Source organism: Mobula hypostoma, chromosome 6, assembly GCF_963921235.1.
Source record: "Mobula hypostoma chromosome 6, sMobHyp1.1, whole genome shotgun sequence".
NCBI classification, from domain to species: Eukaryota; Metazoa; Chordata; class Chondrichthyes; order Myliobatiformes; family Myliobatidae; genus Mobula; species Mobula hypostoma.
In genome coordinates, this window is record NC_086102.1 from 108638355 (window position 1) to 108656555 (window position 18201).

Below are 18201 nucleotides of genomic sequence, written 5' to 3' on the forward strand. Positions count from 1 at the left end.
AAGTAGAAATGGGCTCTTCGGCCCGACTCATCCATGCTGACCAATGTGGCTTCCTTACTGCAACATACCGTAGCTGTAGCCTTCTTCCATTGAAAGGAAGAGACTTGCATTCACCTAGTGTGGGTAGGGTCCTTGATTAAGCTGGCTGCTTTACTGAGGCACTAGGAAACCTGAGCATTCAAAAGTTCAGTGTAAATTTATTATCAAAATACATATATTTCATCTTATATGAGATACTTTATTTTGGCATTTGCAGTAGAACGAAGAAATATAATAGTCAATGAAAAACTACACACAAATGAAAACTGATAAACGACAATGTGCAAAAGAAGACAAATTGTTCAAGTTAGTTGTTTGCCTGTCTTTGTGTGTAGTGTAATTGAACCCTGATCTTACAGCTGACACTGTAAAGAGTTGCACTAACCACGAGACTACCGTGCCACCAATGGGTCATAAACTCTAATCCAGGCAGCATCCTGGTGAACCTCTTCTGAATCCTCTCCAAAGCCTCCACACCCTTCCTGTGCAGAGGGTTGATCAGAACTGGTATTGGTAATTGGTTTATTAGTGTCACCTCTACTGAGATGCAGACAATTAATTCTCTACATAACAAATAGAGAAACAGAATGAAGAATTTTATGTTGCATTTACAGAGAAAGTGCAGTGCAGGCAAACGGCATGTGGCATAGCAGTTAACGCCACATTTTATAGCGCCAGCAATCACCAATTGGTATACAATTCTTGGCACTGTCTGCACGGAGTTTGTATTTTCTCCCTGTGACCACATGGGGTGCTCCAGTTTCCAAAGACATTCAGTTAGGGTTAGTAAGTTGTTGGCATGCTACATTGGCACCAGAAGCATGGCGACACTTGCAGGCTGTCCTCAGTACAATTCTCACGCTGTGTCGGTCATTGATGCAAACAACGCCTTTCACTGTATGTTTTGATATACATGTGACAAAAAAAGCCAATCTTTATAAGTTGCAAGGCCATGAGCTGTTTGCCTCATAAAAAAGATGAGAAGTTGCTCGGACACCACACCCAGCATCAGCGCCATAGCAGTCTGTTACATCATCGCCATGGTTCAGCCACACTTAGGTTAGATTATGAGGACACGCAGTCCTCTTTTATTGTCATTTAGTAATGCATGCATTAAGAAATGATACAATGTTCCTCCAGTATGATATCACAGAAACCCAAGACAGACCAAGACTGAAAAACTGACAAAAACCACAATTATAACATATAGTTACAACAGTGCAAGCAATACCATAACTTGATGAAAAATAGGCCATGGGCACTGTAAAAGAAGTTCAAAGTCTCTCGAAAGTCCCAACATCTCACGCAGACGGGAGAAGGAAGAAAACTCTCCCTGCCATGAGCTTCTAGCACTGCAAACTTGCCGATGCAGCATCTTGGAAGCACCCGACCACAGTCCAACTCTGAGTCGTCCAAAAACTTCGAGCCTCCGACCAGCCCTCTGACACCGAGCACCGAGTACCATCTCTGCTGAGCGCTTCGACCCCATCCCCAGCCGCCAGCAACAGGCAAAGCCGGGGATTTGGGGCCTTCCCTCCAGAGATTCTCGATCGCACAGTAGCAGCGGCAGCGAACCGGGCATTTCAGAAATTTCTCCAGATGTTCCTCCATGCTTCTCACGTCTGTCTCCATCAAATCAGAATTGTGCACGGCCCCTATTTAACAAATGTGATATAATTTCACAGGAGAGGCCACACGCGCTGCGTCGCGCCGCCATCTTCTCCTCCTGCCTTTACTTGGGGTATTGCCTTCTGTTCGCCTCGTTATAGGAAGAATGTGGAAGCTTTAGAAAGGCTGCAGAGATGCTGCCTGGACCAGAGAGCACATCCTCTGAGGATAGTTTCAGCAAGCTTGGGCTTTTCTCTTTGGAAGTGACTTGATAGAGTTGTACAAGATGATAAGAGGCATAGATTGAGTAGACAGTCAGTGACTTTTTCCCTGGGTGGAAATGGCTAATGCAAGGGGGCATGACTTTAAGCAGATTGGAGGAAGCTATGGGGGTGGGGGGGGGAGATGTCAGAGATGTTTTTTTAAAATATAGAGGCAGGTCTGTGGAACGCCCTGCCAGACATGCTCACTATGTTTTCCCTCTTATTTTGCACTACTTATTTAATTTTTAAAAACCTACATATTTCTTATTGTGATTTTTTTTTATAAGACCATATGACATAGGAGCAGAATTAAACATTTGGCCATTAAGTCTGCTCCGCCCTTTCATCATGGCTGATCCATTTCCCTCTGAACCCCAATCTCCTGCGTTCTCCCCATAATCCTTCATGCCCTGACTAATCAAGAACCTATCAACCTCTGCCTTAAACACACCCAATAACCTGGCCTCCACAGCCACCTGTGGCAACGAATTCCACAGATTCACCAGCCTCGTCCTCATCCCCATTCTAAATAGACATACCTCAATTCTGAGGCTGTGCGCTCTGGTCCTAGACTCTCCACTATAAGAAACATCCTCTCCATATCCACTCTATCTAGGCCTTTCAACATTCGATATGTTTCAGTGAGGTTCCCCCTCCCCCCCCATACTTCTAAATTGCAGTGAGTACAGGACCCAAACCATCAAACACTCTTCATCTGATAACCCTTTCATTCCTGGAATCCTTCTCGTGAACCTCCTCTGAACTCTCTCCAATGTCAGGACATTCTTTCTTAGATAAGGGGCCTACAACTGCTCACAATGCTCTAAGTGAGGCCTCGCCAGTGCTTTATAAAACCTCAGCATCACATCCTTTAGTATGCATTACACTGTACCTCTGTCATTGAACAACAGATTTCACACCATATGCCAGTGACATTAAACCTGATTCTGATTCTGGTAGAGGCGGATACATTGGGGACATATAGATGGATTATAGAAAAATGGAGGGCTATGTGTGAGGGAAGTGTTAGATTGATCTTGGAGTAGGTTAAAAGATCGATGCAACACCGTGGACCGAAGGGGCCTATAGACTTTTATATTGTATATTTTATGCTCGATGTTCTGTATTAAATGAGGTGTGATTGAGGAATGAGTTCAGGTTTTTAGAGTCCATTTATCGGTGACAACACATCTTTCTTGAGGGAAGACCAAAGCTGTCCACAGTACCCCAGGTGTATTTCACCAGGGTTCTGTATCACTGCAGAAAAATCCTTTACACTTGTCTTCGATCCTCCCACCATGAAGTTCAGCAGTGGAAGAGTCGCCAGTGACTGTAATTGTACTGGGTGCTAAATAAAGATTGTCACATGCCTGGCATTCCTTATCCCTGCTGTTTACAGATCTCTACAGACGTTTCTTCACCCTGTCGTCAGGATCACTGTTTGCGGGATATGGTAAGAGGCTCCCGCTAAGTCCTTGTGTCAGAGTCACCTTCCCATCCCTTCCTGTGCGAGGTGGAGGAGGTACTTTTCAAGTGCTGACCTAAATACCCCTTGCAATCGTTGGTGCCATCTCCTCCCAGCTCGGCATTGGGAAACCCCATTGTTTTCTCTTCCTCGATCCTGGGAGGATGGTGTCGCCTGGCCGGGATCCCTTGGCTGGTTCCCCCTCTCTGGACGGGATGTGTGCCAGTCTGTTGGATGGCTGAGCAGTCGCCCCAGCTCCACAGCTCAGCCCCTCGACGGCTGAACAACGCTGACTACGGACAGAGGGACTGGCTTGTGCTGTCTTCATCTGGCTTCCCCCCAACACCACAGCCGGTAGGAACAGATTCAGAGAGACACCAGGTTAATGCACATCCCAGGGGTTCAAAGATTGTGAATGGTGTGTCGTTGTTACTGCAGCAACCAAACACCCACCTCTCTAACTCTATTGTATCCTCTCTGTCCTCTCTAATCCCATCTCTCTCTCCCTCCCTCTCTCTCCCTCTCTCTCCCTCCCTCTCTCTCCCTCCCTCTCTCTCTCTCTCTCCCCCCCTCTCTCTCCCTCTCTCTCTCTATTCTCCACTGTTTCCTCTCTACTCTCTCTCTGTCCCCACATCTCTCCCTTTGTGTCCTCCCTTTCCATCTCTTGCTTATCCACCTTTGTGAAAGCCCCCTCCCCACTCAACGCTCCCCTTCCCCCTCTCTTCCCTCCCTCCTACTCTATCCATCCCTCCCTCCCTCCTCCTTTTCTCACTCCTCTCCTCACTCCCCCCTCACTCACCCCCTCACCCCCCACTCCCGCCTCACCCCTCCTCACTCCCCCCTCCCAACCCTTTCACCTCCCTCCCCGTACTCTGCCCCTGTACCCCGGTATCAGATGTTGTTCAATAACGTTCCTGTGAAGTGCTTTGGGATCTTTTACTATATTAAAGATGGTTCAGAAATAAAACCTGTCACTGCTCCAGCCCAGAAGTAGCTCATTGGCCAAGAGTCCCTCAGCCGAGGCCTGCGACTTGGATCTCAGTATAAAAACTAATCTCTGTACCAGAGCCTTACTGTGACAGGTGTGGCTCCCACCACAGTGTAGGGTTCTTCTGCAAATGGAGAGGAAGATGCAACCCCTCAATTATTATAGTAATGTACCACCCCAGGGGGGCTCACATGAGTGGCAATAGTCAAGAGATTCTGCAGATGCTGGAAATCCAGAGTAACACACACAAAATGGCCCTATTTAGTGGGGGATCTCACTGAAACCTATTGAATATTGAAAGACCTAGATAGAGTAGATGTGGAGAAGATGTTTCCTCCAGTGGGGAAGTCAAGGACCAGAGGGCACAAGCTCAGAATAGAAGGATGTCCCTTTAGAACAAAGATGTGGAATCTTTTTAGCCAGAGAGTGGTGAATCTGTGGAATTCATTGCCAGAGGTGGCTGAGGAGGCCAAGTCATTGCATATATTTAAAGTGGAGATTGATAGGTCCTTGATTAGTAAGGACATCAAATGTTACAGGGAGGAAGCAAGAGAATGGGGTTGAGAGGGATAATAAATCACCCATGATGGAATGGCAGAGAAACTCAATGGGCTGAGTGGCCGAATTCTGCTTCTGTCTAATGGTGTTATAGCCATATCTGATCCTGAGATCACCCTCTCTCTCTCACTGCAGATTCCGCCACTGACTCTCGGTCCCAACCCATCCCGGCTGAGCTCTACAGCCCCATCACCTCGGACGAGGAGTACCTCAGCCCCTTGGAGGAGCCCAGCGACCTCGCGTACAAAGGCAGGCAGGCTGTGCTGCCACGCGAGGCTGAGGGGCAGCGAAGTGCAGACGAGCGGCAGACTGTCATCAGAAGCCACTTCAAAGCCCCGCCCACCTTTGAGGTAAGCACAGTCCAGGCCTGGAATTCTGCGCAGAACTTCAGACAGGGAGAGGTTAGACGTAGGAACAGAAAGAGTCCATTCACCACCTCAAACCCAGCCCAGAACTCAATGGGGTTATTGACCAATTAACCTACTAACCCGTTCATCTCTGGAATGTGGGAGGAAACCGGAGCATCCCAAGGAAACTCGCAGTCACGGGGAGAACACACAAACTCGTTATAGACAGCAGAAGAATTGAACCTGGGTCACTGGCACTATAATGCTGTTACACTAACCATGCCATCCGCACAATACTATATAGCCTTACAGCTTATAGTCTATGTGTACTGCACTGTCTCTGTAGTTGTTACACTTTACTCTGTATTCTATTACTGCTTTACCTTGTTCTACCTCAATGCACTGTGATCTGATCTGTATGAACAGTATGCAAGACAAGCTCTTCACCGTATCTCTGTACTTGACGATAATAAACCAATTCTAATTCCAGTTTCAATTTATAGCCAGTGCCAGTCTAGCATTCCTTATCCACTTCCCTGTCCTCTTGCCAAGAGTAGAACATTACAGAACAATACAGCCCTTCAGCCCACACTGTTGTGCCAGCCTTTTAACCTACAGTATTCTAATATCAATCTAACCCTCCCCCTGCCCCACATCTCCTTCTTGATTAGAAATCTATCTTGGCCTTAAATGTACCCGAACTCTCTGCCCCCACAACTCTCTGAAGCAAGGAGTTCCAAAGACTCTCAACCCTCTATTATAGAAATACTCACATCTCTCAGACCTGGTTAGATGTCTCTTTATTCTGGAACTGTGCTTTCTGGTACCACACTCTCCCATGAGAGGGACATCATCTCAGAGTTTACCCTCCAGAGAATCTCTTGCGTTTCTCAGTGACTAGAACATAGAACATTACAGCACAGTATAGGCCCTTCAGCCAATGATATGCCGATCTTTTAACCTACCCCAAAATCAATCTGACCCCTCCTTCTCACATAGCCTTCCATTTTTCTATCATCCAAGTGTCTATCTATGAGACTCTTAAATGCCCTGAATGTATCTGGCTCTACTACCCCTAGCAGTGCATTTCATGTGCCCACCACTCTCTGTGTAAAGACCTTATCTCTGACATTCCCCTCCCATACTTTCCTCTCATCACCTTAATAATATGTCCCCCTTCCTGGACACCCTGCCCTGGTCCCTCTGTCTCCAAGCCTACTATGGCAAGGACACTCCACCCCACACTGATGACCCCTTCTCCTGTCTTCATCCCTCCTCCTCCTTCTGGACACCCCGCCCTGGTCCTCTTCCTGCTCTGGACCTTTTCATTGCCAACTGCCGATGGAACATCAACCGTCGACTTCAACACTCCCCTCTCCAATTTCAACTTCACTCCTTCCGAACGCTCTGCTCTCCACTCCCTCCGCACCAAGCCTAACCTTACCATCAAACCCTCAGATAAGGGGGATGCTGTGGTAGTCTAGTGTACTGACCTCTACCTTGCTGAGGCTCAGCAACAACTCTCAGACACCTCCTCTTTTTTGCCCCTCGAACATGACCCCACTAAGAAACACCAGGCCATCGTCTCCCACACCCTCACCGACCTTATTAGCTCTGGGGATCTCCCATCCACTGCCTCCAACCTCATAGTTCCCACACCCCGCACTTCCTGTTCCTATCTCCTACCCAAGATCCATAAACCCACTTGTCCAGGTAGATCCATTGTTTCAGCTTGTTCCTGCCCCACTGCATACCTTGACTCTGTTTTATCCCTGCTCATTCAGTCCCTCCCTACCTACATCTGTGACTCTTCACACACTCTGGATCTTTTCAATGATTTCAAGTTCCCTGGCTCCAATCATCTTATTTTTTACCATGGATATCCAGGCCCTATACTCCTCTATCTCCCACCCAGAAGGCCTCAAAGCTCTCCTTTCCTTTCTGGACACCAGACTCAACCAGTTCCCGTCCACCACCACTCTCCTCCATCTAGCGGAACTTGTCCTCATTCTTAATAATTTCTCCTTTGGCTCCTCCCACCTCCTTCAAAGAAAAGGTGTAGCCATGGGCACTCACATGGGTCCCAGCTACGCTTGCCTTTTTGTTGGCTATGTGGAACAGTCTGTGTTCCAAGACTACACTGGTGTTCATCCATCACTTTTTCTACGCTATTGCACTAGTGCTGTTTCCTGCACCCATGCGGATGTTGTTGACTTCATCAACTTTGCCTCCGACTTCCATCCTGACCTCAAATTTACCTGGTCCATTTCCGACACCTCCCTCCCCTGACTCTATCCCTGGAGACAGCTTATCTACTGATGTCCATTATAAACTAATGGACTCTCACAGCTACCTTCCCATCCTATTACTTGTAAAAACGTCATCCCTTTCTCTCAATTCTTCTGCCTCCACTGCATCTGCTCTCAGGATGATGCTTTTCATTCCAGAGCAAAGGAGATGTCCTCCTTCTTCAAAGAAAGGGGCTTCCCTTCCCCCACCATCAACACTGCTCTCAACTGCATCTCTTCCATTTCACCTACGTCTGCTCTCAGCCCATCCTCCTGCTGTCCTACCAGGGATAGGGTTCCTCTTGTCCTCACCTACCACTCCGCTAGCCTCTGCGTTCAGCAAATAATTCTCCGCAACTTCCGCCATCTTCCCCCCTCCCCCCTTCTTCTAATCTCCAGCAAGTACAGGCCCAGAGCCATCATAAGCTTCTTTTATGTTTACTCTTTTATTCCTTGGATTATCCTAGTGAACATCCTCTGGACCCTCTTCAATCCCAACCTATCCTTTCTTAGATAAGGGGCACAAAACTTGTCTCCCTCCGGTATCCCAACCTGGAGGCTGTCTCCCTCTGGGTTCCCACCCTCAGTGACCTGCTCTCCCCTTCAAACAGGGCTGCCATATTAGGTGCCGAGACATTGTTCCATGTCTCAGTCCCACTCAGCCCAACCACTCGAGGGCCTTTGATATATTCCCACCCCTGTCCCACCAACTGCTGACCATGTTATGTATCTTTGTTTAGGTGCCTTTGAGCAACCAGACTGCAGTGGAAGGAGAGAACGTTAGTCTGACCGTGTGCGTGCAGGGCGAGCCAAAACCTATCATTTACTGGTGAGTGAGAGCCCTGGGACTTCTGGCTGAGGTCACCACACCCTACAGCTACCCCTCCAAGTCATGTACCACCCTAACTTAGAACTCTATAGCAGTCAGCCGCATTTCATGAAGGAGTCTTACAAGATCAGTTAGGGTTCCCATTTGGAAAGCTTCCACCCACCGAAGTGTGTGGGGGAAATAATAATCATAATTTTTATTATTAACTCTACACTTGTATGCACTTAGATTAACACTACCTGGGACAGACGGAGGAAGAAGAATAAAAATAACAGATATTAAAAATTTACACAACAGTCAGATAAAACTTCTAAGGATGAACTTTCATCAACAAAACCAGGATTTAGTACTCCATGCGAGCATATGCAATTCTGATAAGAAGTACACACCACTAAACTTAAGTGAGAGCACAACCCAGAAAAATGAAGAAATTATCACTATTGAAGAAAGAATTAACCAGGAGAAGAGCGTAACCCTCCATGGAAGACATCCCCACCATATGAGCAGACTAGATGTCAACAAAGAAGTATCGAACGCCTGGCTCAGAGTTGGAGAACTCTTCCCAGAAACAGAAGGGTTCCTTGTGGCAATACAGGACCAGGTGGTAAACACAAAAAAAATTATCAAAAATACATAATAAAAGACCAACAAATTCAAGACGATAAATACAGAAAATGCTATGAGAAACCAGAAACAGTCTAACACATCACAGGATCCTGCAGCAGTTTAACTCAATCTGATTACAGGCACAATCAAGTGGCAAACATCATTCACCAAAGACTTGTTTTAAAATACAAACTCATAAAAGAAACTATACCATTCTATAAATACAAGCCTGATCCAGTTTTAGAGTCAGAGCCCCACAGATGTTATTACCACTGATCCATTATTACCGATAGGGCAATCCATAATAACCATCCAGATACAATAACACAGGATAAACAAGCAAGAATAACTTACTTAATAGATATAGCCATTCCAAACACACAAGTGCAAAAATCAATAAGTGAAAAACACCAGAAAAATGCTGAGTTAAAAGCGGAAATTGAAAGACTATGGAACATGAACAAGGTATACATTGTCCCAATAGTAATATCTACAACTGGTATCATCCCAAAGTCACTACACAATAGCATTAAACGATTAGGCCTTTACAGTAATATCTATGTAAATCTTCAGAAATCCACAATACTAAACATCACTAGAGTAGTCTGAAAGTTCCTAGCAATTGAGAGATGAGTGTGCTTAGCTCTGCCCATATCAGGTTTTACCAGCTTGATATAAGAAAAAATTAAAAATCAATAATAATAATATTAACTTATTTATAGAGCACTTTTCATGCAGATGATGTAGTTCAAAGTGCTTTATATTATGATAAAATGCAAGCATGAAAATAAAATTAAAAATAAAAATTAACATGAAAATAAAAGACAAAAAGATGTTAGTTAAAAACAAGGTTAAATAAATAGGTTTTGAGCTGGCATTTAAAAGTATCAACTCAGTCAGCTTCCCTAATAGGTTCAGTTATTGAATTCCACAATTTCGGAGCATAGTTCAAAAAAGCTGACATGTCAATTATCTTTTGAGGGAGATTGTTTAAATTTAAGAGACCAGTGAAAGAAGACCTGGGCACTCAAGCAGGATTATAAAACATAAGTGATTCTGTGGTGTATGCTGGTCTCAGACCATTGGGAGCTTTAAAAATGAGTAAGAAAACTTTAAAATCAATTCTAAAAGATACAGGAAGTCAATGCAGAGTAGATAGGACAGGAGTGGTATGTTCCCTCATCCTGGTTTTATGCCTCTAACCAGTGGGCAGAGACATTGAACACAACCTAGTTGTCATAACTAATAACATCATAGAGATTTATAGGACAGAAACAGGCCCTTCAGCCCATCATGCCCATGACCATCTTCACCAGTCCCATTGACCAATGTTAGGACCACATCCTTCTATGCCTCATCTAAATATCTCTTAAACATGGTATCTATTTGATTCCACGAGTGAGTTCCAATACCAACAACTCTGTGTAAAAATAAACTTGCCCATCTGAAATCAATTACTTTCCCCAAACAGTAATGCTGATCAATATCTCCACTACTAATCCAACCCACCACCAGTCCCTTATCATTTACTGTCAGTCACCTTATGTGCAGACACTCCTGTGCCAAATGTCACTTTCTGATCATATAAATATATCTTATATATATAGATTCATTATATTTATTGTGTTTTTTATTGAGTTCTTTATCTTATTGTGGGTTTTTTTTTGTGCTGCATGGGATCCAGAGTAACAATTATTTCATTATCCTTTACACATGTGTACTGGAAATAGCATTAAACAATCTTGAAATCCTGAATTCCTTTAAAATTTCCTTCCTCTCACCTGAAAACTATAGAGTTATAGAGACCACAGCTCAGACACAGTCCTTCAGTCCATCCAGCCTATGCCAAACTGTTATTCCCCCTCGTCCCATCGGCCTGCACCCGGACCATAACCCTCCATATTCCTCTTGAGGGGTGAGTTATAGGGAAAGGTTGAACAGGTTTGGACTTTATTCCCTGGAGTGTAGAAGAATGAGGGGAGATTTGATAGAGGTATACAAAATTATGAGGGGTATACGCAGAGTAAATGTAAGCAGGCTTTTTCCACTGAGGAAGAGGGAGACCAGGACTAGAGGTTATATGTTAAGCATGAAAGATAAAATGTTTAAGAGGAACCTAAGGTGGAACTACTTCAGTCAGAGGGTGGAGTGACACTCACAACACGCTGGAAGAACTCAGCAGGTCGGGTAGCATCCATGGAAACGATCAGTCAACGTTTCGGGCTGGAACCCTTTGTCGTGGAGTGAGTGTGGAACAAGCTGCCAGTGGAAGTGGTGGATGTAGGTTCAATTCAAATATTTCAGAAAATTGAAGTTTAATTGGAATAAGGGGAAATATGAGGCTATCAGGCAGAAACTTGGAAGCATAAGTTGGAAACAGATGTTCTCAGGGAAATGTACAGAAGAAATGTGGCAAATGTTCAGGGGATATTTGTGTTCCAATGAGACAGGGAAAGGATAGTAGGGTACCGGGAACTGTGGTGTGCAAAGGCTGTTGTAAATCTAGTCAAGAAGAAAAGAAGAGCTTACGAAAGGTTCAAAAAGCTAGGTAATGATAGAGATCTAGAAGATTATAAGGCTAGCAGGAAGGAGTTTAAGAATGAAATTAGGAGAGCCAGAAGGGGCCATGAGAAGGCCACAGGATTAAGGAAAACCCCAAGACATTCTACAAGTATGTTAAGAGCAAGAGGATAAGACGTGAGAGAATAGGACCAATCAAGTGTGACAGTGGAAAAGTGTGTATGGAACTGGAGGAGATAGCAGAGGTACTTAATGAATACTTTGCCTCAGTATTCGTTAAGGAAAAGGATCTTGGTGGTTATAGGGAGGATTTACATTGGACTGAAAAGCTTGAGCATGTAGATATTAAGAAAGAGGATGTGCTGGAGCTTTTGGAATGCATCAAATTGGATAAGTCACCGGGACTGGACAAGATGTACCCTAGGCTACTGTGGGAGGCGAGGGAGGAGATTGCTGAGCCTCTGGCGATGATTGGAGGGTTGTAGATATTGTTCCATTATTCAAGAAAGGGCATAGAGATAGCTTAGGAAATTATAGATCTGTGAGTCTTACTTCAGTGGTTGGTAAGTTGTTGGAGAAAGTTCTGATAGGCAGGAACCTGAGGACTTTGAGGATGTGACTAAACACATTAATGATGGGAGAGCAGTAGATGTAGTGAATATGGATCTCAGCAAGGCATTTGATAAGGTACTCCATGCAAGGCTTATTGAGAAAGTAAGGAGAAAATCTTACAGCAGTATCACTGACACAGAGCATCGAAATGAATTGATCTGTATGAACAGTATGCAGGCTCTTTGCTGTACCTTGGTACAGTGGTGCTGGAAAGTCTGTGAACCCTGTAGAATTTTATCTATTTCTGCATAAATATGACCTAAAATGAGATCAGATCTTCACTTCAGCCCTAAGTTTAGATAAAGAGAAGTCAATTAAATAAGTAACAGAAAAACATTATACTTAATTTATATAATGAGGAAAATGATCCAATATTACATGTATTTGTTGGAAAAAGTTTGTGAACCTTTGCTTTCAGTAACCGGTGTGACCCCCTCGGACAGCAATAACTTCAACCAAACTTTTTTGGTAACTGTTGATCAGTCCTGCACATTGGCTTGGAGGAATTTTAGGCCATTCCTCCTTACAAAATTGCTCTGGGATGTTGGTGGGCTTACTTGCATGAACTGCTTGTTTCATTTCTATAGGATTAAGGTCAGGACTTTGACTTGGCCATTCCAAAACACAAATATTCTTTTTTAAACCATTCTGTTGTTGATTTACTCTTGTCTTTTGGATCATTGTCTTGTTGCATTATCAAACTTCTTATTAAGCTTCAGATGATGGACTGCTAACCGGACATTTTCCTATAAAATATCTTGATACAATTTTGAATTCATTGTTCCCTCAATGATTGCAAACTGTCCAGGCCCTGAGGCAGCAAAGCAGCTCCAAACCATGATGCTCCTTCCACCGTGTTTCACAGATGGGATGAGGTTTTGGTGTTGGTGTGCTGTGCCTTTTTCCTCCAAACATAGTAATGTGCATTTCTGCCAAAAAGTTCAACTTTTGTCTCATACATCTACAGAACAAAGTCCCAGAGGCATTGTAGAACATCCAGGTGGTCTTTTGCAAATTTGAGATGTGCAGCAATCTTTTTGGAGAACGGTCGTTTCCTCCATGGTGACCTTCCATGAACACCGTTCTTTTTCAGTGTTTTTCTTATAGTTGACAAATGAACCAAGACTTCAGCAAGTTCTAGAGATTTCTGCAGGTCTTTTGCTGTTACCTTTGGGTTCTTTTTCACTTCCTTCTGCACTGCAGATTGTCCTCTGGGTGTGATCTTTGCAGGATGCCCACCCCTAGAGAGAGTAGCAACAGTACTGAGTTTCTTCCATTTGTAGGCAATTTCTCTTACTGAGAACTGGTAAACACTTGGGTCTTTAGAAATGCTTTTGTAGCCTTTTCCAGCTTTATGAATCTCTAGAATTCTACTTCTAAGGTCCTTAGAAAGTTGTTTTGATCGTGGCATGGTGCACGTAAACAGGCTCTGTCAGTAACCTGACATTGTGTGTCTTTTATATAGGGCAGGGCACCTGTACAACCCACACCTCCAATCTCATCTCATTGATCGGAACATATGGCTCCAAATAGCTTTTGTAGAAGGCATTACCCCAGAGGTTCAGATACTTTTTCCAACAAATTCATGTAATATTGGATCATTTTTTTCAAATAAGTGAACAAGTATAATTTTTTTTGTGTTAATTATTTAATTGGGTTCTCCTTATCTAGTTTTAGGACTTCCGTGAAGATCTGATCACATTTTAAGTCATATTTGTGCAGAAATAGAAATTCTATAGGGCTTACAAACTTTCTAGCACCACTGTACACATGGCAATAATAATAAGACCGTAAGACATAGGAGCAGAATTAGTCCATTTGGCCCATCAAGTCTACTCCACCATTCCCCCATAGCTGATTTTCAATACAATTCTCCTGCCTTCTCCCTGTAACATTTGACGCCCTTACTAATCAAGAGCCTATCAACCTCCACTTTAAATATACCCAATGATTTAGTCTCCACAGCCATATGTGGCAATGAATTCCACAGATTCACCATCCTCTGGCTAAAGAAATTCCTCCTCATCTCTGTTATAAAGGGACGTCTTTCCATAATGAGGCTGTGCGCTCCGGTCCTAGACTCCCCCACTATAGGAAACACACACTCCACATTCATTCCATCCAGGCCTTTAAATGTTCAATAGTATTCAACATTTGATAGTACTACCAGTGCCCAGACCATTCCACCAAACCAAGCCTCCATGCTTGGAGTCTTGGGTGATTCCTGAAGGCTTGGAAGTGGTGGGAAGGCTGGCACCCCACTTCCAGCAGCCCCGCGCACTGACCACTTATCTCACCTTTAATCAGAAACAGTATTGTTGTATAATAACTGTTCAGGAACAGTTATTACCCCTCAGCCATCAGACTCTTGATCCAGAGGGGATAACTTTACTTCACTGAACTGTTCCCACAAACTATGGACTTACTTTCAAAGACTCTTCATCTCATGTTCTCAATATTTATTGTTTATTAATTATTATTAGTATTTCTTTCTTTCTTTCATTTTGTATTTGTACAGTCTATTGTGTTTTGTCCGTCTCGTTTGGTGTGTTCTTTCAGTGATTCTATTGCATTTCTTTGTATTTACTGTGAATGCCTGCGAGAAAATAAAGCTCAGGCTTGTATATGTGTAGTTTGGTAATGAATTTACATTGAACATTTTGGCGACAGGCTACGGAACCGGGAGCCGGTGAAGGCCGACAGCCGCCACCACATGCTGGAGGGTGAGGGCGGACGGTTCCACCTCAATATCATGGCCGTGCAGAGGTCCGACTCTGGAATGTACTCCTGCAAGGCCATCAATGAGTATGGCACCAAACAGTGCAGCAGCAAACTGGAGGTGAAAGGTGAGTGTTCGGTGTCTCTTCCCATCGCCAAGCTTGGGCGTAGACCCTCAGAGTAATCATCTGTGTGTGCATTCACAGTCACTAGTGATTTCACTGGACCCATTCACAGAGTGCAGCGGATGCTGAGTGGATGGACTGTTAAAGGATATCTGATTAGGCACTACGTAATAGAAATGTTAGCAAATTTTAAGTATTTGGGAATCAGAATCTTAGAATCAGGTTTAATATCACTGACGTATGCTATGAAATTTGTTGTTTTGTAGCAGCAGTACAGAGTATGACATTAAAAAAACTATAAATTTCAAATAAGAATATATATATATGTAAGAGAACAATAAATTTAAATAAGTAAGAGAACAATAAAATAGAGAGGAAGTGTTCATGGGTTCTTTGCCCATTCAGAAGTCTGATGTCAGAGGGGAAGAAGCTGTTCCTGAAACGTTGAGTGTGTGTCTCCAGGCTGCTGTACTTCCTCACTGATGGTCGTAATGAGAGGAGAATAAGAAGTATTTTGGAATTAGAGTCAGGTTTAATATCACTGACTTATGTTGTGAAATATGCATGTTGTTTTGTGGTAGCAGTACAGTGCAATCATAAAAAAGTATATGTTACAATAAGATATACATATAAAACAATTAGTGCAAAAGGTGAGGTAGTGTTTTGGGTTTATGGTCCATTCAGAAATCTGATGGTGGAGGGTAAGAAGCTGTCCAAAATCATTGTGTGTCTTCAGGCTCCTATACCTCCTCACTGATGGTAGCAATGAGAAGAGACCATGTCCTAGATGGTGAGAGTCCACAATGATAGATGCCACCTTCTTGAGGCATTGCCTACTGTGTGAAGGTTAGTGCCCATGATGGAGCTGTCTGAATTCACAGTCCTTTGCAGCTTCTTCCTATCCTGTGACCATTACAAATAATCTAAGGCAGAGGAACAGGAAGGGAGGTGATGTCTACTCTTATTCAGGCTAGAGGGGTATTTACACCGTTGTCATAGAGGCATAGAACAGTACAGCACAGAAACAGGCTCTTCATTCCACCTAGTTCATGCTGAACTGATATTCTGCCTAGTCCCATTAATCTGCACCTGAACCATAGCCCTGCATACCCCTCCCATCCATGTAATTTTTCAGATTTCTCTTGTATGTTGAACTTGTTATAAAACTCAACAAGATTGGTTAGACATGACTTACCATGCACTAAGCCATGTTGACTATCCCTAATCACTCCCTGTCTATCTCTTAGAATACCTTCCAATAACTTTCTCACTGCTGATGTCAAGCTCACCAGCCTATAATTTCCTGGCTTATTCTTAGAGCCTTTCTTAAACAATGGAGCAACATTAGCTAACCTACATTCCTCTAGCACCTCAGCCAAAGTGAAGGGCTTTTTAAGTACCTCTGTTAGAGACCCTGCGAAGAGTCAGAAAGGCCTACTCCGTACTGTATCTCAATTAATCAATAAATAACTAAATAAATTCTGCACTGAACTCCCACAGGGTTCAAGGGAACACATTGTCAGGCCTTGGGCATTTATGTACCCTACTTTGCCTCAAGACAGCAAATACCTCCTCCTGTATAATCTGTATGAGGTCCATGTCCTCGCTGCCGCATTGCCTCGCAGCTATAGACTCTGTGTCCATCTCCTGAGTAAAGACAGATGCAAAAAAAAATTTATTTAAGATCTCTGCCACTCTTTCATCTTCACACGCAGATTACCACTCTGATCTTCCAAAGGACCTTGCTATCCTTTTGCTCTTAATATATTGTAGACGCCCTTAGCATTCTCCTTCACCTTGTCTGCTAGAGCAACCTCATATCTTCTTTTAGCCCTCCTGATTTCCTTCTTTAGTGTTCTCCTGCATTTTTATACTACGCAAATGCGTTATTTGTTCCTGCCTTCTTATACCTGCTATGCACTTCCTTCTTTTTCCTTTGCCAGAAAACAACCTGGCCCAATTCACAATTACCAAATCCTTTCTGATATCATCAAAGTTGACCTTTCTCAAATACATGATCTCAACCCAAGGAGCAGACCTATCCTTCATCATAATTACCTTGAAAATAATGGCATTATAATCACTAGACGCAAACAGTTCCCCTGTCACCTGCCCTGTCTCATTCCCAAATAGGAGATCTAGTATCACATTTTCTCTAGTTGTGACTTCTATTTCCTAAGTAAGGAAACTTTCCTGAACACCTTTGACAGTACGGGAGTCCCAGTCAATACGTGGAAAGTTAAAGTCACCTACTATCACAACCTTATGTTTCTTGCAACAGTCTGCAATCTCTCAACAAACATGTTCCTAAATCCTGCAGAATGTGGGGTGGTCTATAATATAATCCCATTAACATGGTCACGGCTTTCTTATTCCTCAGTTCTACCCATAAAGCCTCACTCGGTGAGCTGCCCAGTCTGACCTGACTAAGCACTGCCATGACATTTTCCCTGACTAGTAATCCCTTCCGTCCCCCTTTAATCCCTTCTGCTCTGTCACGCCTAAAACAAAGGAACCCAGGATATTGAACTGCCTGTCCTGCCCCTCCTGCAAACAACTCTCACTATAGGGTCACAATGTCATAATCCCATGTGCTGATCCATGCCCTAAGCTCTTCCATCTTTCCTACAACATTCCTTATATGAAATATACACAGCTCAGAACATTAGTCCCACTCTGCTCAACCTTTCGATTCCTGACTTTCTATGTCAGCTTAACATCTTCCTCCACAACCACTCCACTATCAGTCCTGGCGCTGTGGTTCCCATCGCCCTGCAACAGTAGTTTTAGCCTCCCTGTGCAGCACTACACACCTTTCTGCTAGGATATTAGTCTCCTTCCAGTTCAAGTGGGAATTGTCCCTTCTATACAGGTCCCACCCTTCCTGGAAGGGAGCCCAATGATAGAAAAATCTGAAGTCCTCCCTCCTGCACCAACTCCTTAGCCACATGTTAAACTGTGATCTTCCTTTCTTGGGCTTCACTAGTACATGGCACACTACACGCTGTATCTCAATAAATAAATAAATATTTTCTGTTGCCTTCACCCTCACCAGATTTTACTGATGCACCATAGAAAGCATGTAATCCAGAAGCATAACAGCTCCTAATGGCAACTGCTCTGCATGTGATTATAAGAATCTGCAGAGTTGTGGACACTGCTCAGCTCATCACAGGAACCGGCCTCCCCTCCATGGGCTCTGTCTGTACTTTGTGCTGCCTCAGTAAAGTAGCCA

The 18201-nt window shown here is 43.8% G+C and overlaps 1 protein-coding gene across 8 annotated transcripts in view; it reads left to right on the forward strand.

Moving 5' to 3' along the window:
* Positions 1 to 18201, forward strand: part of spega (striated muscle enriched protein kinase a) — a 376412-nt gene that overhangs the window by 157181 nt on the left and 201030 nt on the right. For all 8 annotated transcript variants that reach the window (XM_063051419.1, XM_063051422.1, XM_063051421.1 and 5 more), the window contains 3 exons: positions 5057 to 5271; positions 8297 to 8385; positions 14794 to 14969. In XM_063051419.1, coding sequence (XP_062907489.1) covers positions 5057 to 5271; positions 8297 to 8385; positions 14794 to 14969 — 480 coding nt within the window. The remainder of the gene's footprint in view (positions 1 to 5056; positions 5272 to 8296; positions 8386 to 14793; positions 14970 to 18201) is intronic.